This window comes from Typopeltis vanoorti, chromosome 13, assembly GCF_054136105.1.
Source record: "Typopeltis vanoorti isolate ZY-2024b chromosome 13, IOZ_Tvanoo_1.0, whole genome shotgun sequence".
In the NCBI taxonomy this organism is placed as follows: Eukaryota; Metazoa; Arthropoda; class Arachnida; order Uropygi; family Thelyphonidae; genus Typopeltis; species Typopeltis vanoorti.
Genome location: NC_143561.1, coordinates 51,978,599 through 52,004,912, shown reverse-complemented (window position 1 = coordinate 52,004,912; position 26,314 = coordinate 51,978,599). Strand labels below are relative to the sequence as shown.

Genomic DNA, 26,314 nt, shown 5'->3' with positions numbered 1-26,314 from the left:
CTAGTAGTAAATGCAAAGTAATTTTTATCTTATTTCTTCAAAAGGGATCTGAAAGTACCCAGAACTTAAATCCAGTTTTGTAAAATACTGTGCTCCTTCCAAACAGATCAATAATTCCTCAACAAAATGTATACTTTTGTTGAGGAAAAGGAACAATTACACTTACACAGAGGAAAATCAATAGGCTTTTGTAACCTTATTGATGGCTCTCAAATCTGAGACAATCCTTAGGCTTCCATTTGGTTTTCAATTAAGATGAATGGGCTATTCCACTGAGAATTTGACTTCTCAATTATTCCTGCCCTTTCATATTCCTGCAGTAGTTTCTGAAAACACTCCATGTATTTTAAAGGAGTCTGATATTGTCTAATGTAAATAGGAGACTGAGTACAAATCTGCACTGAGTGTTCTACTGCACTAATGCAAGACATTGAAACAATATCTTCTGTGAAAACACCAGAAAAAAATTCGAAGGCAGATTTAAAGAATTTCAGAATTCTATTCCTTTCTTCACTAGTGTTTGCTAATTTCATTGAATTCTGCACTAGGTTCTCTTTTATTTCCTCAGTTTTCCATCTCATCTTTCTTTAGAGTCTCACTATTAAACACTTGATCATTATCATCAGTGTGTTTAAAAATTTCAGAAGACTGCTCTAATTTTTCTTTGTCACCTAATGTCCTGTCCAAACAGTATTTTAGTCCACACAAGGACACTGTACCATCAACAAAATTATATGCAAAAGCATGACGTTTCAGAAAATCAATTTTCTGAAACGTCAAATGTACAAGTAATATTTTCCAAATATTACTTGTACATTTGGATTAGAGGATTCTGGAAGAACTATTAATGGATGACAAACTTTCAAAGAAAAATAAGATTGAAATAAAAGCATTTATTTGCTTATCACCTGAAATTTCTGATTCAAATATGCCCTTTAGCTTAATTGGATAACTTAAAACTGAAATGTCATTTGGAATTAAAATTTTAATTTTGTTAAACTATAAGAAATGAGCAAAATATGTGCACCTGTGTCTAGTAAGATTTCACAAGGTACATTTTCAATAAATGTAGAACTGTCAAAGGATTATCTCCATTAGCATAAGGAGCTAATGCTACATTAAACTCTCTTTCAGAGTTTGAGCTTCCTTTAGCTTTACCCATGTCTAATGAGTAGTTTGACATTTCTGTCTTTGCCAATATATTATCGGAATAATAATAATTTTCAAAATTTCATGTATGCTCAGATTTCTTAAGGTGAAAACAAATGGTATTTGTCAATACCATTAGAGTTACAAGAGGAAGATTGATTATCTGTAGGATTCTTAGATATTGTTAAATCAGATATCATCTTAAACAAAAGTTCCTGTCCTTTCACAATTGGTTTCTGCTGTCTTTCTGCCTCTTCACTAAGAAATGTTTTTTTTAGTTCTTCTATTTTTCCCAAGTCGTGTGATTGTACCTTGGACTCAGATTCTGGAACATCTTTAGTTAAATTCACAGAAATTTCCTTAGACTGTTTCTTTTTCTTAGCAACTTTTAATTTTTTAAACTTCCCTTCTCTCACTTTATCTACAGCCTCTGTGTTAGGAGAATAAGTTTCATTAAACTGAAACAAGTTTACCTGTTTACTGTTTGCAGAATGAAATATATCTTTAAGGTTAAAAATCTTGAACATTGTTCAAGATTTTTAACCTTTTTTCTTGTATGCTGTTTCTTTCACGTTATCTTTAAGGCCATGCCTAAACTGATTAAACAGCAACCATTCTAAAGATCTCTCTTTCCAGATGAAACATTAAATTTATAAGCAATGCTCCAAAGTCTGTGGTAATACTCTGATACAGACTCCCTATTACCTTGAATGAAGTGATGAATTTTCCAAATGTTAGGCCTTAATTCTCTCACACCTGAAAATTCAGATATTAGCAAACTTTTAAATGTTACATAACTGTCAGTGTCTCTCAATAAAGAGGATGTGTTTAAGAATGTTTTGGCTTTAACCAATAATTTATTATGAAGTATAATTAACAAATGGAAATCTGACCATTTTCCTCAATCTAATTTTTTTCAGCATATTTAAAAAATGTTTCTATGCTTTCAGGACTATCACATGAGAATGAAGTTACAAAGGTTGGATTAATTAACTTAAAAAATTCCTCGTCTTTAACTGGAAACTTGTCCCTAACATTCCATTTCGACATTAATAATATCAATAACAGGCACATCGCAAGTGCCAATATACATGTTATGAAACCAAAACTAATAATGTACTAGAATAGAGACACAATTGTAAAAATATTCATAATTGTAAATTTTGATTATTTTTACAGCAGAATCATTACAAACATCTGAAGGAAATGACAACTGATCTACTATACTTTCATTTGTTCATAACGGTTCTATCTTCATTATTTTTTATCTACAAACCATTATGACATATTATAATATATAATAAATGCCATAATCAGTTATTCACTAAACTTCAACTAATTACATGATATTCATCAATTTTTCCATGCAGCAAAGAAATTAAAAGTTCTCTAATTTATTTCTGACTATGCTTTGCATTGTTTACATCATGCAAAACCTAGTAATGAGTACGTGAAAATTAAATTGAAAAACATCCTTATTCTTGGTGATGGATAATGAAAACTAATAAGTTATGTTGTATTCTGTATATTCTTCTGTTACAATGATTGCTAACTTATTCATGCATGGAGATGTCACGGGTAGTATTTCTTCACTTAATATCAAATTTCTGTAAATGTGCTATTTCTTATGGTCAGGTTAGCTCTCTGAGAGCCACCAGGCCCTCAGAACTAACCTGACCATTTAAAGTCAGTGAAACAAGCAAATCACTAACCCAACACAAACAAAACACACCCAAAAAAACATGAAAAAAAGTATCACAAATGCTGCAGTCAACAAGAACCAAACAACTCTGGCCTGTGGCATAGGAGATCAGGGTACACGCACACACACCTCCTGTGCCCTACCTAAAAAAAAACACATTCCTCCTGTGCACACATGGATGCTGCCATGCCGTTTCCCACCTGAAACACCCTACCCACCCACCCATTTCCACTTGAAAACACCCACCCACCATGGCTGACACCTCCCACAACGCACCCTCCTCAGCTCAAAAACAACCAAAAAATACACTTACCCTGTGGGCACGTCACAGGGTGACCGACATCCCACCATGCTGTGCCCACATCCACCCATTTCCACCTGAAAATACCTGCTCGCCCTGATCTTCACCTCCACAAGAGCTCAATAAAAATAATATTACAACCAAGTAACTTCAAACCCCACAGCAATGAAAAGCACAAAAAAAAATAACCCACTAAAAAAAATCTTCATAACAGTTACTTTTACTTTGCAAGGTGGCACATTATGGTTCTTAATCTCTCCCTTGACAGTGTGTGGGTCACTATAATAACTTCAACATTGAGTGACATATCATGGGACTTCACTTGCATAGCGAGCATCAGAGAGAGGGCTAATATTTTGAACATAGGCCTGTAGTCTTCCAATTATGGATAGACAGTGTTGCAGCATGTCTAGACAGGTGTTGGAGGACACTGTTAGTTCATTGAAGAAAACGGGTATTGGGCAGTCATGTAACAGGCTACACAGCACATTACCTTTGGACCATCTCTAATGTGCGCTGCTATGCAATGCGTATTTTCTGGCACCCAGATGCACATTTAACTTTTCCTGAAACATGAATAGTTGGCTCATCAGAAAACATGATTCTTGCTAGAAAACCATTGTCCAGGTCAACTTTGTCAAGTAACGTCATTGCAAATTCCTTATGGGCAACCCTCTCATCTTGCATAATCTCTTGCAATAGTTACAACTTCAGATGTTTTTGCAAGGCATCATTCACTGGCAAAATGGGGCAATAGTAACTCATGATGCAATTCATGCTGACATGTATGGACTTTGAACAAAGGCCTCTTGAATATGTGTGACATCTTCAGACATTCAAGGCCACCCTGCACCTTTATTGTAGTCCACACTTCCAGTTTCCATAAACTTTTGATACTAAGCTCTGTTGTAATGAGTTCTAAACCTTTGCAGTCTTGTGTATCAGATTTTGTTTGAACAAACCACTTAACACAGTGCTTTTTCTTGTGGATTCGTTGTGACTGAGGAAGATCTGATAAAAGAGAGAGAGAGAAAAAAAAAAACTTGTCAAAATTTGGTATTCAGAAAAACTTAAGTTTCTCAGTTTTTCTACACCTCCTGGTTGACATTTTATATTGTATGAAATTGTAAAGGTAATTTTTGAATACCCTGTATTTTTAATTTGATACTAGATTTAATGATATTTTCCCTTATAATGGGGATCCAGATTAATGATGAATAACAGACATCCTTGTCTTACATCTGATTATACATCAAACTCATTATTAGATTTAATAATGAGTTAAATAAGGAATAATACAGCACAAAAAACAATTAAACACAAATTTAATGGATCCTGTATTTCATCTGTCACAGAGATAATGGGAGGGGCATCAAGAGCTGATGAAAGCTGCTTCTGACTGACACACGCACAAGATATATCACACCACAGATAAGGCTCCCAGCCACATCAGGGATGCCATCTTAAAATTGCAAAAGCACACACAAATAACACTCTAAACTATAAGTGGAAAAAAGTCAGACCAAAAGCCTGAAGTCATACAAGGGATGCTCTAGGGCATCTCTCACAGGGCTTGTGTGCTTTTGAAGTTTTAAGTTTGTATCCCTGATGACATCTCTATGACTGAGACAAACCATAAGATCCATTAAACTTGAGTTTAATTGTTTCTCTTTGCTGTATTCATTCCATTAAACTTAATAATGAGTTTAAACTAGTACCTAAGTCTAAATACTTAGCTAGACATCAAACTATCTTCCAGTACATCCTTCAGTTTCAACAATGACCTACAAAGTAAGTATAAGTTATACATTGCTTTGAATAAAATCTCATTTAGACCATGATAATAGGTTCTGAACAGCTTTTCTTTTGGCATCTTATCCAATGCCTTTTTCAGATCCTTGTTATCAGGGCTCAACAAATTTTGGATTTTTGTAAATTGACAGTTTGATACTGTTACCTTGTCTTTTTACTAGTAAGTCCAAGAAGTGCAGCTGTTTGTTATTTTCTACTTCTAGAGTAAATTTTATTTTTTTGTGGAGTGCATTGATTCTATTAACAAACATATGTAGGTTTTCTAAGTTGTCCTTCCATATGATGAAGATATCATCTACATATAGTAGAGCATTTAATTTGTATTCTTAAACCTTTTTGCATTTACCATTTTTTGTACTGTGCAAGCCTTGAGAAAGCTAGTCATTTACTAGCGAAACTGGTAGGCAATTTGTATGAACAGAAGTACGTTTTAAATATATGGTCAATTTAACAATAAGTCTTATATTTTGCAACATTTTATGACCAAAAACATGTACAATTTAACATAATTTCTCATAGCAACCAATCAAGTGTTATCTTAAGGAATTTCCTGGCTACATTAAAATTGTCCATATTACAGTTTTTAACATTATATTAAAGGAATTAAATTCACAAAATAAATAATATTTTAATACACAGCTTTTCATAACTGTAATTTATCCCAAAAATATATAAATAAATAAATATTGATTAACATAACTTGAAAGAAATTATATAAATAACATATTATGAGCATGAGACTATTAGTTAAAAAAAAAAAAAAATTGCTCAGGGAATGGTAGATTATGTTGGACTCTGAATGATGTATTAACAATTTCCATTTCTCTTCATTCAGAATCCAACAGTATTCCACATATCCAAAACATGTCTGAAAAACTAACAAAAATCTTAAAGAAATACAACCTTTTAACCGCTTAAAGATCATATAAAAAATTAGCATCCCTTATCTGCTCCACCAAAGACCAACCTCAGTCCCTGGACATCTGCCAAGTGTTTACCAGGTCCCATGTAGTTGTAAACTGTCCTCTTATGGCCAAACCAGCAGAATAGCCAACATCAGAATTGCTGAACATAAGCACTATATCTGTTTCCACCATTACAGCCATTCAGGACTTGCTGACCATGCTTTGGACACCCACCATAGAATACACTGAAAGAAGGTCACTCTACTCCATCACAGCAAGTATAAATATGAAAGACTTTTTCTTGAATTTGAATTTGCTTCTACCTTAAGAAACTACCCTAACCTCAACAAATTTAGGTGCATGAAACTACCCCAATAGAATAGCTTACTAAGGGCTCATTACTAAGTGTGGTGCCTTGCTTGCACATATCTTATTATATTTCATTCTCTGATGATGAAAGTTGGACTTTACTGAGATATTGGAAGTATTAATTAAATTTATTATTATTTATATTAGTTCACGTTGTAATTTCTTTAAAAACAGTATGAATAGGCAATGTATGAGCCTTACCACTAGAATAAGTGAATGTGTGCTGCAGAGCTTGATAGAGAGGAAAAAAGAGGTGACATGAAAAGAGATTTCATATATATTAAAAAGTTGAGTGTATTTCAGTGGTGTAAGGGGTTTAAAGAGGGGACAGGAAGATCTGAGTGATGATGAAAGAACTGATCAACCACAAACTCATCAAACATTTGGAAATATGGAAAAAGTACATCAGTTAGTTTATTCCAAAAGACGGTTGTCTACTTAATGACAAAAGAATTAAATTTAGAGAGTGAAACAGTGAGGAAGATTTTGATGGATGATTTGGAATTGAAAAATTTCTGTAAGGATAGGTTTTTAAATTTTGAGTGAAGATCAAAAGCTGGAACAGCTTGATATTGATTCTGATCTTTCTTCACAGGTGACTGTTTTTATATAGTTATCACTGGTGATGAAACTTGATTCTTTCATTACAACCCTGAAACAAAACTCCAAAGCATTGTCTTTCCCATGATGAAAAAAGGCATGACTGTCATGATCACATATTGAGACAATGCTTGTTTGTTTTTCTGATCACAAAGCACAGTTCACTTTAAATTCCTTAAACAAGGATAAACAGTGAACCAGCATTGTTAGCTAGAAGTCCTGGCAAGGTTATATGAAGCTGTTCATAAGAAGAGACCCGAACTTTGACCAAGCAACTGGATCATCTATCATGAGAGTGCCCCTGCATATGATGCAGTAGTCTGCAAGTTTCTGGCTAAAAAAAAAAATCAATCACAAAAGTGTACTATTTTCTGTATTCATAACACTAAGCTCCATTCATCTTTTGGCTGTTTCCATATCTGAAGAATACCTTGAAAGGGTGCAGATTTTCCGACATTGTCATGTAGTAACAGTAATAAACAGCATTCCAGAATAAGAAGCACAGTGTTATGAACAGTGGCAGCATTGCCTAAGTGCTTTGCTGTGCAGGAGGTTTATTTCAAAGGTAATAGTACCCCCTAGTCTATTGGTAAGCAGATATAGTTTTTACATGTGCATTCTAAGAATTTAGTTGTCACTTCTTGTACTATTTTATAGTTTTAGTTGCCTCAGCTGTAATCAACCGTTCCACATTTCATATTGTGTAATAAAAGTAACTGGGGGAAAAAAAAAACCATGCTCTGAGATCCTAACTTTTGTGTGTGTGTGTGTGTGCTATTTCATGCTTTTAATAAGATAATATGTGATCCCTTAGTAATGCTAATGTCACACCTAAGCAATAAATTTGTTACTTGATAGTGTTTGGTACAAAGATATGGAGATTACCTTTTCTCTGCGTTTATTATGGATATCACATACTTCGACCTGACTACATAGCATCCAGCTAGTAAGTAATTTCCTTTATTTCAGTGGTTCATTGTTTGTTGAATTTCAGAAATGTCAACCACTCCCAAATTGTGAAAGAGGATTTGTTTTCTGCAGATTGACGGGATGTTCAATATATCAGGGAGTATGTATTGGTGAATACACAGAGATCGATAGGTGCGGAAGTAATGATATGATAGAGACTTTGGCAAGGTGATTTTTACTAAATAAATATGGAGGATTATATAGAGAATGAAGAGAGAGAGGAGAAGCTCAAGAGTATCCTAGATATGTGATGTACAAAGAAGTAAGGTTAGATTTATGTATAGAATGATAGTGAGTAAATTATGTTGTAAATATGAAGAGGGAGATTGAATTTAAGATATCATATGATAGATACATTCAGGGTCAGTGATGAGTATGTGGATTCTATGAATTGTTTGAATATCAGTTCTAATAGCAATTCCAAAGTTTACCCAAATAGGAAAAGTGTCATAAGTATGCATTTTCCCTTGGCTATTACAAAAAGAATATCTATCCAATTTTTGCTTATATAGTTATTTTTGTGTTTTATACATATTTTGTACATCTGATCTCCAGTATTTGCTACTTAAGCAAAATATAATTGTACAGAGATTTAAACTTTGCGATTAGGATAATTATTTCAACATGTTTGCAAATTCTTGTTTTGTACATTGCTTTTCATGTAATTATCTGACACCAGATGTGGATTGCTGATTTTTTGTGTTTTAAAAATGGCAGTACTGTGGTATATAAAATTATCCCACTAGGACCAAAACACAAAAACACATTTTGAATTAAGAACAAAAAAAGTCTTTGTTAATTTCCTATCTATAATTTTATGCACATATTCAGTAATAGTAGATTGTTTATAGGTGTTACTTTAATTAAATTAAATCAAAATATTTTCCTTGAGTAATACAAATTTAGACTTTGCTGTATTTACTTAAGGTACATTTTCTTTTGACAAAAATTTTTCAGAATTTCTCACCCAGAACAGATATTTTATGGTGGTGATGTTTATGATGAGAATGATATTAATTATTTTGAAGATCTTGGTCCTGCTTTGGAACATGTCTATGAGGTATGTAACTTTACACACATAAATACTTCTGTACTAATAAATATAATAGTAACAATGCCAACCATATTTTAATTGTATTGTATTTAGACTTTCACTCCAAGAACTCTTTTTTTTTATTTTTTTATTTCACAATATGGGCATAAATGACTTAAAAGTACACACAGTTCTCATAGCAGACAAGAATAGGGATTAACAAGTTATGGATGCTGACATTTGTGGGTCCTGCATAAAATGCAGGAAACTTTGAGGAAACACATAGTAACCATTATCCACACCCTACCTGCCTCTGATAACCCTTTCCCTCCCATGCGTTTTTTGACTCTTACATAACTTGCAGAAGTCATTCTATTATTCTCTCCCTTCCCATCATGTATCAAAATTTTTTCCACATCTATCCTCTTAAGAAACTTTTTAGTCACTTATTGTTATCATATTCCCTTTTTATTTTATTTTATTTTTTTCAAATATCATCCAGACTCTGTAACCCAAAAATTTTCAACGTATCCTCATACAGAACATTCCACAGACCTATTGCCATGTTGGTTATTTGCTTCTTGATCCTTATCAGTTGCTCATCCCTAAGAATCATAGGCAATCAAATATGTGCATAGTAATTGAGATATGTTCATATTGTAGCTTCATCCTCGGTCATCATGGGGCTGCAGCAAGATAAGTGAAATTTATATTTACATGTGTACCGATATTGTCTGAATTGTAGATTAACTGTTATTGTGAGAGACTGTGAGTGCGGAACGTGGTGTTTGGATAAATTTATCAGAAATTCATGTGTTTCTCATTGAATACAATCCACAGCCTTTCATATCAAATGTGAATAAGTTCCATAAAGCCTATGCAGTACTAGCGTGTTATGGGCTGACCAACCTCTTGTGGATGAGCTCTCCATAAAATAATAATGTGTGTGTGTATATATATATATATATATATATATATATATATATACAGTAAAACCCCTTTTTTACATTTTTCAGGGGACTGATGGAAAAAAGTGTAAATAGCATCATCATGAGTATCAAGGATTTAGGCCTAGCATGGCCTGTTCTGGCCGTAGAAGTCATCGTTGAATCATTTAAGAGGACGTCCTGGTTTTCTTTTTCCTAATGCTTGTATTTTAAGGCTTGTTTTGGTAATCTTTCTGTTTTCATTCTTTGAACGTGTTCCATCCATTTATGTTTATATTTTTTAATTTTTTCTATTACTGGTTCTTGGTTTAATTCTTTCATTATTTCTTCGTTTCTTTTGTGATCAAATAGGGTATACTTTGCAGTTTTTCTCATAAACTTAATTTCTGCTGTTATTAATCTTTGTTTGTCTTTTTGTTTTATTGTCCAGATTTCGCTTCCATACATTAAGACTGGTAGGGCTAATGTATTGTATACTTTTAGTCTGGTCTGTTTTTGAACTAGGTTTGGTTTAAATATAGAGTTAATTACACCTGTTATTTTTAAATATTTTGCAATTTTTACATTTATATCTTTTTCATTTTCATATGTGATCATATTTTTACATTCTAGGTAGTTAAATGAATTCACCTGTTCTAAGATCTTGTTATCTATTACTATTTTAGTTCTTGCTGGATCTTGTCCTTTAAAGGCCATAGTTTTTTATTTTTCTGTTGATATTATCATACCATAATCTTTGGCTATCTCATTTAGATCTAAAATAGCTTTCTGTAAGTTATCTTCAGAATTTGTAATTATTATTTGGTCCTCAGCAAAAAGGAGAGTGTTTAAGTTCACTGTAGGAGAAAGTTTAATTCCTTGATGTAAATTTTTATTCCATTTTATTATTATTTCATTTAAGTAAATATTAAAAAGAGTTGCTGAGAGAGGGGGCATCCCTGTCGGACCCCTTGGTTTAGCCCTCTTGTATATGATAGCTTGTGATTTAATCTTATTTTTATTTGATTATTTTCATATATACTTGTGATAGCTTCTAGGATATTATTTGGTATTTGTCTTTCTTTTAATATGTTAAATAATATGTTTCTTTTAACTTTGTCAAATGCTTTTTCAAAGTCTATAAATGCAATATGTGTTTCTAAATTGTATTCTCTTCTTTTCTCTATTATTAATTTTAGGCAAAAGGCCGGAGGGTCTATACATGATCGTCCTTTTTCTAAATCCATTCTGTACTTCTAAAATAAAGTTTTCAGAACATTTCGTTAGTTTGCAATTTGAAAATTCTTGTAATAGGAAATTAATATACTGATACCTCTATAGTTTTTATGGTCATATCTATTATGTTTTTTAAAGATAGGAATCACAATTGCTTTTTTCCATTCTATTGGGGAGATACCAGTTGAATAAATTTTATTTTAAAATAATAAGAGTCTTTGTTTGAATCTTGTTCCTGTGTATTTATATAGTTCTGAACCTAGCTTATCTTCTCCAGGTGATTTTCCGTTTCTTGTTTCTTTCAGGCTGATTTCTAATTCTTCTTTAGTTGTTTCCTTTTCATTTTTGTTAATTGTTTGTCAGTTGTAAATAGCAGTGTAAATAGCAGGAAATGTAAAAAAAAAACATTAAAAAAAGGCTAAAAGATGACTTACTGCTAGTATGTATCTACATACTAGATTACAAAATTTAATAACCGAAAATAAATGAATTTACAATTACTTACATTTATCTATTTAAAAAAATCTTTAATTGTTGATTGTTTTTGCTTTTAGGTTTTTTTTTTTTTTTGGACATAGTGCCAGATTGCTTTGCATTGAGTTCAATGCTTGACCTGTTTTTTACTATCGTGTTCAAAGTGGACATGGAGAGTCCAAGATCTTTTGATAAATGCACACGTGTTCCGGCATGCCAATCTACACGTCACAGAATTGCCATCTTTTCTTCTACCGAAATACATTTTCTGTCTTTTTTTCTCCATGCTACTAACATAGATAATCCACCATCGCAACTTGAAAGCAACTTTCACATGCTAAATTACGTAGCAGAAATTCTGCAATATCAATTCGTACTGTGATTGAAAAATCATGGTATCGCTCATCACTACACTACTGCTGCAAGCATGCAAATCACCGTGATGTCGGAAACGAAACTACAGCCAAAAGCACTGCCATCTGGGAACAGAAATGTGCAGATTTCCGCATAAATCGATTCGAAAATCAGTATTGCCACCCGAGAAAAAAAATGCAAATCACAGGAAATAACGTCCACATCAAGTTGTTAATGGCGTGAAAACAATATATCGTAACTTCCCATACTACCTTCACTTCTAACTGCTAACTTAGAACTCAGATATAACCAGTGTATTGCTCAATATAATGTACCATTTACACCATATAATTGTAGCATTTTGAACAGCTTTATAGTTTGTTGTATTTTTCAGATGTACAAAACTTAAATACAGATCGCTGTTGTATTCCCGTAATTTTTCAATTGTGTTAAATTGGAAATCTGATCCTGACAACTTCTGTTTGGCCTGAAATTAGCTTGTTCTTCTCTTAATTTCTCTTCCATAAAAACTGGGCCAGAATAAGAAGTCATCCCTGGAAGCTGTATAAGGAAAGTATGAGCAACAGAATGAGAAGCAGTTTTTTTGCATGAAAAGTTGTGAATGATTTGAATGCATTGCTGAGAATGGTGTCTCCAGAGAATTTGAATGTATTTAAGGCATGGTATGATGAGCTGTGTGTGTGTGTGTGTGTGTGTGTGTGTGTGTGTGTGTGTGTGTGTGTGTGTGTGTGTGTGTGATAAAGGTGATGAGTCCCATGATGAGTCTTTGAGTTCATGGGGGTCTTGGGATAATAATATTTCCTGGAACATTTAGTAGAGAATTTCCTCTATAGTTCTCACTTATTTCTCTTTTTCTAGATGAGTAAGTTTGATGGGACTCCAATCATCTGATTAGGTGTTGTGAATTATGCAGCATAGCCAGATTAAAACTTTTAAATACCTCCATATTTAATTTTTATACCTCCATCACTATGATAGAGGCAAACTGAGAAGGAGGGCAGTTATAGCTAATGAATCAATACGCATGTTGTGTGGAACGAATGATGTAGAGTTTGTGGACCCATGGCCTGAGTTTGATGGATGTAAAGATTTGTACAGTGCTCATGGACTGCACTTAAATGAATTTGGAGTTAGATGGTTAGAGAGAGAGTTAGAGAGCACTGAGAGCGTGGATGTATAAAATCAGGAAAACTAAAGAAATTAGGGTGGATGCAGATGAGTGTGTGTGTGTGTGTGTGTGTGTGTGCCAAATGAGTGTGAGAATGACCAATAAGTGCAGAATCTAATTTCTCAAGCAAAAATATTGAATAGGGGAGATATTTCAGGAAGTAAAGGTGGTTGGGGACCTAAAGAGATGCTGCAGTTTCTATATACAGGTATCCTTTGCTTAACGTTGGATTTGATTAATGCAACAATTCCTTTATATATGCAGCAAGTTTTAATTAACGTGCTTTAAATTTACCATGCAAAGACGTGCAAGCCTCGAGGAGTGTTTCCTGGCCAGAGAAAGAAAGTCGTGATCATGATGATGTCATCCGGTGTATAACAAGCTCCAATGGTGCTACTGTATTTACAAATTATGTTCTTCATAAATATTACAGGAAAAAAAATGCCATCTAGAACTTTTATGTCAAAAAAAAGAAGCAGCGTAGCTTTTGACACTATAAAGTATCAAAAGATCGCTTAACTGTTATGCTTGGAGGGAATGTTAATGGAGATTTCAAATTGAAACTGCTGCTTGTCTATTGAACTCAGAACTCAAGGGCTTTAAAATGGTGTACAGAAACTCTTTACCTGTAATTTGGCAGGCAAATCAGAAGGCTTGGATTACCCAAAGCCTATTTGAAGATTTTTTTAAGTCTTATTTTTGTCCCACAGTTGAAGCTTATTTCAAGAGAAATAACTTAGCTTTCAAATTTGCTTTTAGATAATGCACCTGATCATCCAAATTCTCTTAATTATCTGTGTGAGAATGTGAAGTTTTATTTTTTCCACCAAATACAACATCATTGCTACAACTCATGGACATGGGCATCATTGCAACTTTCAGAGCCTATTTTCTTAAAAAGGTATTCTCGAAGTCAGTAAAAACAACAACAGGAGAAAATGCGATTGTGCTCCAAGAATTTTGGAAAAATTTTAACATTAAACATGCAATTGAAAACATTCGTGACTCATGGGAGCAAGTATCTTTTAACATGAGAGCTGTTTGGAAAAACCTTTTGCTAGAATGCACTAATGACTTAGGTGGTTTTCAAAATGCTGTGAACAATGTGGTTGAAGAAATCATTGTATTTGGTGAAGACCTTGGTTTTGATGGTGGTGGTGTTGCAGAAGATGTTAAAGAATTTTTGAATTCAAATTCAAAAGATTTCAGTGACATACGATCTTCTTGAAATTGAACAACAACGTGCATATGAAGACAACAAAAAAATGGAATGTAAAGATGAGGTTCCGAAGGTGATAACAATCTAAGAACTGGATGGAATATTTTGCAGTTTAGAATCACTTAAGCAGCAAGTAATGGATATGGATCCATATGTTAATTGAAGAATGCTTGTTTACTGAGGTCTAGAGAGTCATTTTGCTTGTTATTGTAGAATTTATGCTGATAAGAAAAAAACTAAAACTGTTCAAATGACTCTTGATAACTTTTTTTTTGATAAAAGAAATGCAGCTAATGTAGGTATAAGTATTTATTAAACATTTACTTTGCATTCATTCTTTATCTTTCCTAAAAGAGTACTATATAAAATGAATTATTAATACAGTAAACGATCATAGATGAATTGTAATTTTTACCATTGATTATTATATTTGATTAATAAGATTTTGATATACGCGGTAACATCGAGGAATTTATTAATCGCGTTAATCAAATGATACCTGTACTAATACTAGAAGCATCAGGAATAAGAGGGAAAAGTTTGTAGCATTGGTTAATGCAACCTTGCCAAAAGTTATAGGCATTAGTGAGACTTGGCTAACAGCAGATGACATAGTTACAGAAATAGAGTGTGATGGATTTAGTATTTTCAGGGTGGATAGAGTAGAACAGGACAGAGGATGGGGTAACAGATGATAGCAGTTGAATTGCAGCCAACAAGAGTAGGAGTCAGTCAGGAAGATGACAGTTCTTTTGAGTCAATATGGTGTCAGATCGAGGCCAGTAAGACAAAATATAAAACCGGTTGTGGCTATAGGCCGGGACTCCAGGGATGATGTGGAAGACATGCATCAGCAGATTACCAAGAGTGAAAGTCGAGTAATTATTATGGGGACTTCAACTTTAGAGACATAGATTAGAAGGAGGAAAGATCATATAGCAAGAAGGAAATGCAGTTTATATACCTACTGAGAGAGAGAGAGAATACTTGAAGCAGAATGTGATACAAGAGTGTGTTGAATCTAGTTATAGGATGAAAAGACCTGTCTATAAGGTGGCTACATTAGGGATAGACAGGTCTATAACTAATAATTCACCTACTGAGAGAGAGAATTACTTGAAAGAGAATGTGATGGAGGGGATTTGGGGTACAAGAGTGTTGGATCTAGTTATAGGATCAGAAGACTTGTCTATAACTAATGTGACTACATTGTCTCCGATTGGGGAAAGTGACCATATGTTCGTGACTTGGGAGGTAGCAAAACATGTGGAAATTCAAGTAAACAGGGGTACATGTGAACTACAAAGCATGAGGTGATTATGATACACTTAGGGGGTAGCTTGAAGTAGTACCATGGCATAAAGATCTGTAAGGGAAGGGATATTTACAGTGCATGGAGTATAGTCAAGGGATATCTGGAGTAAATCAGGAGAGGGTCAGGAGAGCAAATCAGGTGGAAGTCAGATGGATGAGTAGTATCGTTAAGCATGAGCTGCAAACAAAGAAAATGTTGGGGAAGGTATAGAAAGAAAAGTGACCAGCTAACTCATGAACAGTACAAGTATCAGACGATAAAGATGACCAGTATGGCAAGGAATGCACTATAAGATTATGAGAAGAATCTAACCGAGCAGGCCAAAGGAAATTCCAAAGAGTTCTTGCATTATGTGGCGAGGAGGAAGAATGACTACGGAAGATTAACCTTAATGAATGATGAGTGACCACTTTGTAAGGATATATCATCCTAGTGAAGTTACTGCTTTAACCTATGTGACAGACACTAATGTGGGAACAGAGGTGGCTGAATTGGAGGTTCTTAGGATATTGCAGAATCTCAATGTAAACACTGCTGTGGGATTAGATGGGATATCAGCTGGGGGTTTTGTGAGAATGTGCAAGGGAACCAGCAATGCCTTTGACTAGCTGTTTAATTTAAGTTTCAGTTCTGGGAGAGTTTCAAGGGAGTGGAAAGGGGTGCAAAATAATTCCTTTGCATAAGGAAGGTTCTAAGACTACAGTAGCAAATTATAGACCAATCAATATCTCAAGCATGGTAAAAGTGCTAGAAAATTTGGTAAAAAAAAGATAATTCAACTGTTAGATGAAAATATGATACTGTATGAGGGCCAACATGGCTTTGTGAAAGGGTTGGTCATAACTTACTAATTTACTAATTTTTTATAATAGAGTAACAGCTAAGTTAGATAAAGGAAATGGCTACACGATGATTTTGCAACGACATTTGACAGAATACCCCATGGAACACTGTTACATAAATTAGAACAAATAAGAATGGCTATGACACTGGTTAAGTGGATAAGAGGGTGGCTGCCGGACAGATATCAAAAAGTGGTATATGGAGGGGAAGAATTGAGGTGAAAACAGATAGTGTGCCACAAGGTTCAGTTCTGGGACCATTGCTGTTTAATTTGGACATAATGATATAGGAAATAAACTGAAAGGAAATATTCAGTTCTTTGCTGATAGGAAAAATTAAGTAGAGTAATAGTTAATCAAGGTGATGTGGAGAGCTTGCAGGATGATTTAAATGGGCTGTCAGTATGGACACAAGTTACTGGGTGTCATTTTAATGTAAAGAAATGTAAAGTTATGCATTTTGGAATAAATAGATTGCAAGCTATGTATCACATTGATGGCACTGTACTCCAGGAAATAGATGAAGTTAGAAATTACGGGTGGTGGTAGACAGAGAATTAAAGTTTAGAGGACATATTGCTAGGGTAGTCCATAAGAAGAACACGTTAACAAGTACAGATAAGGAAGTTGTCATTCATCTTTATAAGGTCTTGATACACTCACATCTGGATTACTGAGCTCAAGTCTGGTCCCCTGGGTTTCATGAGGATGAGAAAGTGGTGGAGAGGATTCAGAGGCAAGTGATCAAGATAGTGAGCGGTCTGTGGAATGTTCCCTATGAGGGTAGATTGAAGGTATGTGGATTGCAGAAGTTGGTCGATAGGAGAAACAGAGGGGATATGATAGAAACATTTAATTTCCTTAAAGGGTTTTATAGGATAGATGCAGGGGAAATGTTTCAGCACTTGGCTAGAAGGACCAGAACAGGGGTCATCCCTGGAAGTTGAATAAAGGTGTGTTTAATAGGAATGTGGGGACTATTTTTGCTTGGAGAACGGTGAATGAGTGGAATGGGTTGCCAGAGTCAATTGTGAGTGCTTTGTCTGTTAATGGATTCAAGGAAAGGTATGATAGAATGTGTGAATAGATTGGGTCTTCTGCGATGAGTCTTCAGACTCCATGGCAGTACCCATATTATAATAATAATATTTAATGCAAAATTTCCTAAATAAGTTTTTTACATGAGTTTTCCTTATATACATGTACTTCTGATTACATTCCTCTTGAATAATTTAGCAGTCTTTTTTCAAGTAATTACTCTATGCATCTAGAATATCTATCTTCAGTGTTCATGCCAGTTTTATCATCTAACTTCTTTTCCAGTACTCTTTCCATTATAATATCAATATCTTTCCTTTATTTCTAAACTTTTTTTTCAATAGCCTCCAAAACATTTTGTAACCTTGTTGTTATTTATCAACTATATTTTTATTGAAGTCTTCCTGCATCTTTTTTTTTTTAGGTAATTTTATGTTCTTCACATTTTTACATTCTTTCTCTATTTCCTCTCAGAGCACGTGCTGACTTACTTGCTAGGAACTTTTGATACGGTTCCTTCTTCTTCATGACTGCCACTGAGTCCAATGAGTCTCCAAGGTTTGGCTTTGTTCTTATTTACAAACTTTTTTTTCTTAAATAATATTTTAGATTTGAGTCTACCGGTCACTTCTAAAAGCTGCTTACACAGTTCTCTTAAAAATCGAATATCATATATTCAGTTGTATCCTGGGTAAAAGAAAATGGAGGTCACTTCCTGTTTTATATTCCTTATATATTCTTGTGTTCCAAACCAGCAGGAAAATGTTGCTATCAACAATAATATAGTTCAGTGAGACTGCTTATTTTTTGTGTCTTTTCTCCATGAGAATTTCCACCTATTCGAAGATAATATTAGTAATAACTAGTCCATGGTGTTCTGAACAGAAATCCAACAGGTACCTACCATTAATATCAGTTTTGCTCTTTTTTCCATATTTCCCAAAACATTTTTATGTGTTTAGTATTCATTTCCTATTTTGCTATTTACCTCTCCAACAAGATTCAACTTTACATTTTTCTTTCTCATCTGCCTTCTCCAATGACTTGAAAAATTCCTTCATCAGCAGTTCTTTCTCTGAGACCATAGGCACAAAGAAGTCTCATTGTCCAGTTCCCCATTTTGATTATTGCCCACATCACTCTTCTTGATATGACCTACTATTTGAATTATTATCCTCTTATTTCATGTTGAAGAATTTAGTTGCTACTTTCTCTTCCTGATTATTATTGCTTAAATACAATATCTTGTGTTTAAAGATACCAAGAAATTATATACTTGGTTAATCCTTTATCCAAGTGTAAGCAAACAAAGTTTATGCATGAAATGTAATCATGACTGAGGCAACTCAGGCAACTATATTTCAGGCACAAACTTTGTTTGCTTACACTTGGATAAAGGATTAAACCAAGTATATAATTTCTTGGTATCTTTAATTTATAGTGGAAAAACTTCCAACAACTATCTCTAATCCAGAGTATTTTAATAATAAGATGTGACACCTTTCCATAATGCATTACATTATACATACCCATTAGGATATGTGCTTTGCATTATGGGATACTAAGGCAAGTGATGTGATGTCATTAGCTTCTATTTACGAGTTGCCCCAGTCCTGATTATATTTCAGGTGCAAACTTTGTTTGCTTACACTTGGATAAAGGTCTTTTCTGTTTGTTATGTCTATAAATCTTAACCACTTCTCAACTGTAAAAAATATAGCATGCATGGAAGATATTTTAAAAGTTTTAATTGTGGATTATGTTTACCACTTTCTGTGTAAACTGCAGCCATGCCATGTATGCAGAACAAAGAGGAGCTTTATGTTTCAGTTATAAAAAAAGTTACGAACAATTTAGTTTTAAAAACATGTACAAGAATGAAGATAAAAGTTTGAGATTATTCAAAAATTGTAATGAATTTTAATGATTAATTACTTTACCATATAAGCTTTAAGCAGTGCAACACATATATATATCAAAATCTGTGTCGTATTTATCTATTAGAGAGAGAGGAATAAAAAAAAACATAACAAAAATTGTAAATACAAAAAATATTATATATACTTGGATCACACTTAAGGATCAAACTTGGGATGAGATCTGCACAAAGTCTTTTAAGGAATGCTGAGAACTGACCAGAGCTTCTGACCTTATGTCCATTCTTCACTTCTCATGGTGCAGCTTGTTAGTAGGTGTCTAGGAACTTGAGATTTAGCTGACCAAGTTGTGATATGTATTGGTTTAAACCAAAAGTAAGTGATTGTATAATATTTTGAAAATGCCATGGCAACTGGAGTATTATTCAGTTATCCCTCTTCCCATTGTTTTCATTGAAACCAATGGGAAGAGGGAAAATGGTGAAAAGTCTGCTAATGAAACAAACTCCAAATCGTCATCACCACAGTTCAAAATTGGAACCATCAATATAAGAAGTATCAATGGAAAAGAAGTGGAACTGGCAAAAGAATTAGAAAAGTTATCATCGAATTCCTGATGTATGCAGAACAAAGAGGAGCTTTATGTTTCAGTTATAAAAAAGTTACGAACAATTTAGTCAGTGTAGGTAGTGGAGTCATACAAGATATTATGATAGTGCTACATGAAAAGCTTACATCACCACTAACTTCCTATCTACAATTTCCCTCCAAATCAATCTGTTACCTGTCAAGACTCCATCATTATCAGATCTTATATTTCTATCTTCTAAGGCACTTTTTGCTGTATCAACCCACCTATATCTTAGTCTTCCTCTGGGTCTTTTTCTTGCAAACCTGGCAAGAAAAAGACCCAGAGAACACTTGTTTTGCTAATCTTTCCTTTCCCATTCTGTTTAAGTGACCATACCACCTGAAATTATCTCTGCTAACACATTCCTGAATGCTAACAGCATCAGATTCTTTCCTAATATCCTCATTTTAATGTGATTATGCTGCCACTGATGCCATCTGTTCACTCTCCAAATCTTTATCAGAATTCTCATATCTATGGCTTCCAGTTCAGTCTTGGATCAAGTGTTTTATTTCTAATCCAACTCTCAGAAACATATGTTAAAATTGGTTTGAGCACTGTCCTGTATACAGCTAGTTTACTGTTATGACTAATTTCTCTATTATTCCATATAAATTTATTCAGTTGACCATATCAGCTTTGCTAATTTTGATGTCTATTTTCATATTTAATTTGCCATCTTCATTAAAAATTGTGCTTAAATAGCTGATCTTGGTTTTTTTCTTGTTCTGAAGTGTTTTCTTGTTCTACAGTTTAACATCCATTCAGGATGCAGTTGATGTTTTCTATTTTTCTGCCTATTTTCATTTTCATTGTTTATGTTTTGGTGATTTTCCTATTAAATTTATTACAGTGGTTCTTCAATTTAGTCAGGGAATGCAGACTTGTACTAGATTTATTTAGGAGTATAACACATCATCTGCATAAAGAGCTGAGATAACATCTCCAAATTTGACATCACATTTAATACCCTCCTTTGGTGTGATCCAGATGATGAATAACAGTAGAGATAATATGTACCCTTGTCTCGCACCTGAAACCATCTTGTCATACCTTCTTCAATTCTAACTGCCGACTTACAACTCAGATATAAACTATGTATTGCCCAAAATAATTCCTTATTCATACTATACAACTGTAGCGTTTTGAACAGCTTTTTTCTTACCACTGTGCCATATGCCTTTTCCAGATCTACAAAATTAAATACAGATCCTTGTTATATTCCTATGATTTTTCAACTGTTTGTCTTAAAGTGCAAATCCGATCCTGACAACTCCTAATTTGTCCTGAACCTTGTTTGCTCTTTCCCAGTTTTTCTTAAATACTTTTTCTCATGTATATTTGCATAAATCATACCAAGAACACTCATTATACTAATTCATCTGTAATTCTCACATTCAGTTTTATTGCCCTTTTCATAGATGAGTACTATGAGAGCTCTACTCCAATAGTGCTCATAGTACTCATCTATGAATACTATGAGAGATCTACTCCAATAATGTGGACTCAGAAGACCAGGCCTTCTGAATTATGCTATACTGCATAATTCAGAGTATACCTGAGCATTTCTGGTTGAAAACAATTTTTTCTGCTTCAAGTATCAATATATTCCTGATTGCATTCCTTTTGATTATTTTCTATGATTGTACCATCACTGCTTGTTTCATTTAGCAATCTTTCAAAGTAATTACTCCAAACTTCTAGCATATGTTTTTCACCAGTTTTCATGCCACTTTTAGTATATTTTATTCCTTTTACAGTAATCTTTTCTCTATTTCTGAGATTTTTTTCCAGAATATTTTATCACCTTCCTGATATTCATTTTCAATGGTGTTACCAAAGTCTTTCCATGACTTTTGTTTAGCTAGTTTTATATAATGCTTTGCTTTCTTACATTTTTCTATGTATTCTGTGAGAGCACAAGCTGACTTACTTGCCAAGAACTTTCGATGTGCTTCCTTCTTTTCTTTGACTGCCTCTTTAGCTTCTTGAGTCCACCATGGAGTACTGATTTGTTTATCAGTACTCCATGTATCATTACAAATAACCTCACCACTTAACTCTCTAGCTGAATCAATCAATATTTTCTTCAGGGGTTTGCCTCTGAATTTCCAGGGTTTGGCTCTTGTTTCCAAACTCTTTCAGTTTTCATTGAATAATGTATTGTGTGTTTGAGTCTATTTCATCTCTGAAAATTGTTTAACTTTGATTCATTTTAAAACTTTCTTGACACTCTTCTTTTCAATATGATATTCAGTTTCATTCTTCTTAAAGCTAAATGGTGATAGCTTCCAATTTCAGATCTTGGGTATACTCTTTTGTTGTGAACCATCATGAAGATATCATTATCAACAATTAACATAGTCAGTAAGACTTTTCTTATTTCTCACATTTTCTCTCCTTGTGAATTTGAGCATATCTTTATGTTGAAACATGGTGTTAGTAATGGCCAGTTTATGTTCTGAACAGTAATCTAACAGGCACTTACCATTATTATTAGCTTTGCTCTTAGAAATTAGAAAAGTATATAATTGGCATCAAAGTGGTCCAGAAACAAAGAGCAATAAAATCAGGTGAGATTCTTTAAATAATGACTACATATTTTATATTCAGGCAGTGAGAATCAGAGAAAGGAACAAGTAATTATAACATTGAACACTAAACCCAAAACAATGCTCCCGAATGGCAGGCAATATCAAGTAGAATTAAGTGAGCAAGCATCAAAATGGGGAATTGAAAAATTTGATTAATTTGTGTTTGTGGTCCCACAGAAGGTTCTGCTAAGGAAGAATTGGAATTTTTTGAGTCATTAGAAAAGACAACTAATGGAGAAAAGAGCAAGGCCAGTAAGTTGGTCCATTCCATTTTGAATGGACCAACCATTAATGATACTATGTTCTAACATAAAAATGTGCAAAACTTGGAAAGAAGATGTAAGAAATAAGAATAGCCTCAGTGACTATGTTATCATTGATAGCAGCATCTTCACACTAGTTCAGGACACAGGAATATACAGAGGACTTGGAATCAGAAGTTATATCACTATTTACTTATAAGCAGAACGAAAATGAATATCATATTAAAAAAAAATAATAAATATGTATGAAAGTTTTAGACAGAATCAAAGTTGAACATCTTTCAGAAGTGAACTTCAGACTCGAATATAGAAATATTCTTTTTAAAAAAAATGTACGAGTTTGAAAACAACACCCAAACTTTGAGATGCAGTGGTGGATTCTGGAAAGAGAGAGGGGAATTATTTATTCTGTGAGTGAGAGAGAGAGACAAACAGACATGTGATGAAGTCAAGAATAGAAGCATGTGTAAAGATCCTGCCAAATAAGTTCATTTGTTCTCTGAAGAATGTAGACAAAAGTTAAAGAAAACAAAGCAGTGTGTAAAATTAGCTAAAGTGATGAGAAAACTTGGGGGTGCTTAAGGGTTAAAGCTATATAATTGAGACGAGACCTCCACATAGTCTTTAAAGGAATGCAGAGAACCGATCAGGACTTCTGACCTAATGTCCAATTCTCACCTTCTCGTGGTGCACTCTGTTAAGTATCTACCCTTGATACTGAACAAACGAGGATGGGCTGCTAATTTGGGATTTAGCCGACCATATTGTATTCTTATTGGCTTAAACCAACAACATGACAGAATTTCATACTGACTAGGGTGATGCCTGGTTAAATAAGGCCCCCGTTGTTTTCGCCAGGGCAAACAGCGAAAAATCAGCTACTGGAACAAATCCTAAAACCTACCCCAACTCAACATCACTAGAGTTCAAGATCGATACTATCAACATAAGAAGCCTGAATGGCAAAGAAATGGAGCAAGCTGAGGAACTGGATAAGTACCAGATCGACATAATAGGAGTGAGGTGACTGGAACAAAAACTGGTGAGATCTTTCTGAGCAATAAATACAAAATATTATATATTCAGGCAATGACAATCAAGGAAAAGATGGAGTAGCCGTAGTATTCAACACTAAATATGAGGCTAATCTTCTTGAATGGCAGGCAATCTCAAGTAGAGTGATGTGGGCAAATATGAGAATCGTGAACTGGGCAATGATACTTATTTGTGCCTATGCTCCTAGAGAAGGTTCTACTAAGGTAGAAGTGGAGGAATTTTTGGAGGCTTAGAGAAAGCAACTGACACAATGAAACAGGAATTCTTGTGGAAAGGGTTATATGTTGGTAACACATGATTATTAAATTATTTAAGGAATTTGCAATGTATACTGTAATATTAATTAAAAGAAACTTTAATGAAAACTTCCTATATTTCAGCAATGTCACATTGCCATCTTCATGGGAACATACAAATATAACATGCATGCAGGAACTACAAAAAACAAACGAGCAGAAGGTAAGAAATTACTCTTGTTCCTAAAGTCCTAATGGTGCCCCCCTAGCGGGTGATATTGGGTTGTCTTGGCCATTGGGCTGATGTTCTCATGATGTAAGTCTCCCAAATTTGGGGCAGTCTCATGCACCCAAATTTGTTGAGGTTTGGAATGTTTTTTAGAGCTGAGGCTAATTCTATGAATAGTCTTTCATACTTGCACTTGCTGCAGTGTATTAATTTGGCTTTCTTCCAATGTATTCTGTGGCGGGTATCCAGAGCATGGTCTGCAAGCCCAGAGTGGCTGTACTGGTGAAACCAGATGTAGTCCTTGTGTTCTGAAATCCTAATATTCGCTGTCATGCCTGTTTGGCCAAACTAGGACAGTTTACTTCTTGTGTAGAGGCTTAAGTGCTGTGAGGACATTATGTTGGAGGTTTAATGGACTTTTTACAGCACTCATAAAGAATTAAAATAGAATTTAATACTTCCTATATTTCGTCCTAGTCACTAGGACATCTACGGGGATTACAAAGACAATTAATGTAACATGCACACAAAAACTTACAATACTAAGCCCAACCACGTGGGTGACAATAAAGTCCTATCTAGGTGGAGCGCCCTCTAAGGGCAGTTGTAGGTGGCCTGGAATGTAAGGTGGGACCTCTGGCGATGACTGTTTCCCAAATCTTCGGAAGCTTAATGCAACCGTATTTGTTAAGATTTGGTTGGTTTTTGAGAGCTGCTGCTGCTTCTAAGAAAAGTCTCTCTTTCTTGAATTTGCTGTGGTGGAGCATGGTGGTTTTTTTCCATGATACTCTGTGGGTGGTGTCCAAAACATGGTCAGCCAAGCCTGAATGGCCATAGTTGTGTTTAACGATGTACGACTTGTGTTCCTCTAGGCGGATGGATGCTGATCTGCCTGTCTGTCCAAAGTACGCAAGCTTACAGGAACAGGGTACTTTGTAAACTCCAGGCAGAGAGAGAGGAGGGAGCTGATCTTTCGTAGAACGGATAAGGGTAGCCAGTTTGCGGTAGGGCTTATATGCTGTGTGTAGGTTATACTTTTTTAGTATCTTAGCTATTTTTTCCGAAGTGCCACGGATGTAGGGTATGGTGATGGCATTTTTAAATTCTTGTTGATGAGAGGGACGGGGAATGGGGGAGGAATTGATTATTTTTTTGATACTGTGTTCGCTGTAGCCATTGGAGAGGAAAGTTCTGTGTATGTGGTTAAGCTCAGTAGTGAGGGCGGTTCCACTGGAACAAAGATTGTGGGCTCTCTTGGTAAGGGTTTTAATGATGCCATATTGTTGTGAGGGGTGGTGGTGGGAGAGTTTGTGAATGTATCTGCCTGTGTGTGTGGGTTTTCTGTATACAGTGAAGGCGAGTGTATCATTAGGCAGGCGCGTGACTAAGGTGTCTAGGAAGGGTAAACAATTGTTCTTTTCCTTTTCCATAGTAAACTGGATTCTTGGATGTAGGCTATTGAGATGACCAAGGAAGGAATCTAACGTGTCTGGGCCATGAGGCCAAATAGAGAACACATCATCTACATATCTTAGCCAGATAGAAGGTTTGAGTGGGGCTGAGTCTATGGCTCGTTTTTCGAAATCTTCCATATAGAAATTGGCAAGGGGGGGGGGTGAGAGGGGGGGAGCCCATGGCGGTTCCCTCTATCTGCTTGTAGATTTTGTTATTCCAAGCAAAATACCCAGAGTTGATGGCAAAGGAAAAGAGATCTAAGATGTCAGGGGGAAAAACGTTTTCTAAGAGAGATAAAGTGTCAGTTAAGGGAATATTAGTAAACAAGGAGGAGATATCAAAGCTTACTAATATGTCTGTATTATTCAAGGTTAAATTTTCTGTGAGGGCTTTAAAGTGAGTAGAGTTTTTTATATAGGAAGCTGAATTTCCGGTGAGGGTGGACAGAGAGTTGGCCAGCTGTTTAGACAGTCTGTAACACGGTGCATTGGTGGCATCTACTATAGGCCTGAGTGGGGAATTAGGTTTGTGGATTTTTGG

The 26,314-nt window shown here is 34.6% G+C and overlaps 1 protein-coding gene across 1 annotated transcript in view; it reads left to right on the top strand.

Annotated features, from left to right (window-relative positions):
* The window catches only part of LOC150100151 (integrin alpha-PS1-like), a 573,942-nt gene that overhangs the window by 382,921 nt on the left and 164,707 nt on the right, over positions 1-26,314 (top strand). The window contains exon 20 of the mRNA XM_090402382.1: positions 8,765-8,867. Coding sequence (XP_090258508.1) covers positions 8,765-8,867 — 103 coding nt within the window. The remainder of the gene's footprint in view (positions 1-8,764; positions 8,868-26,314) is intronic.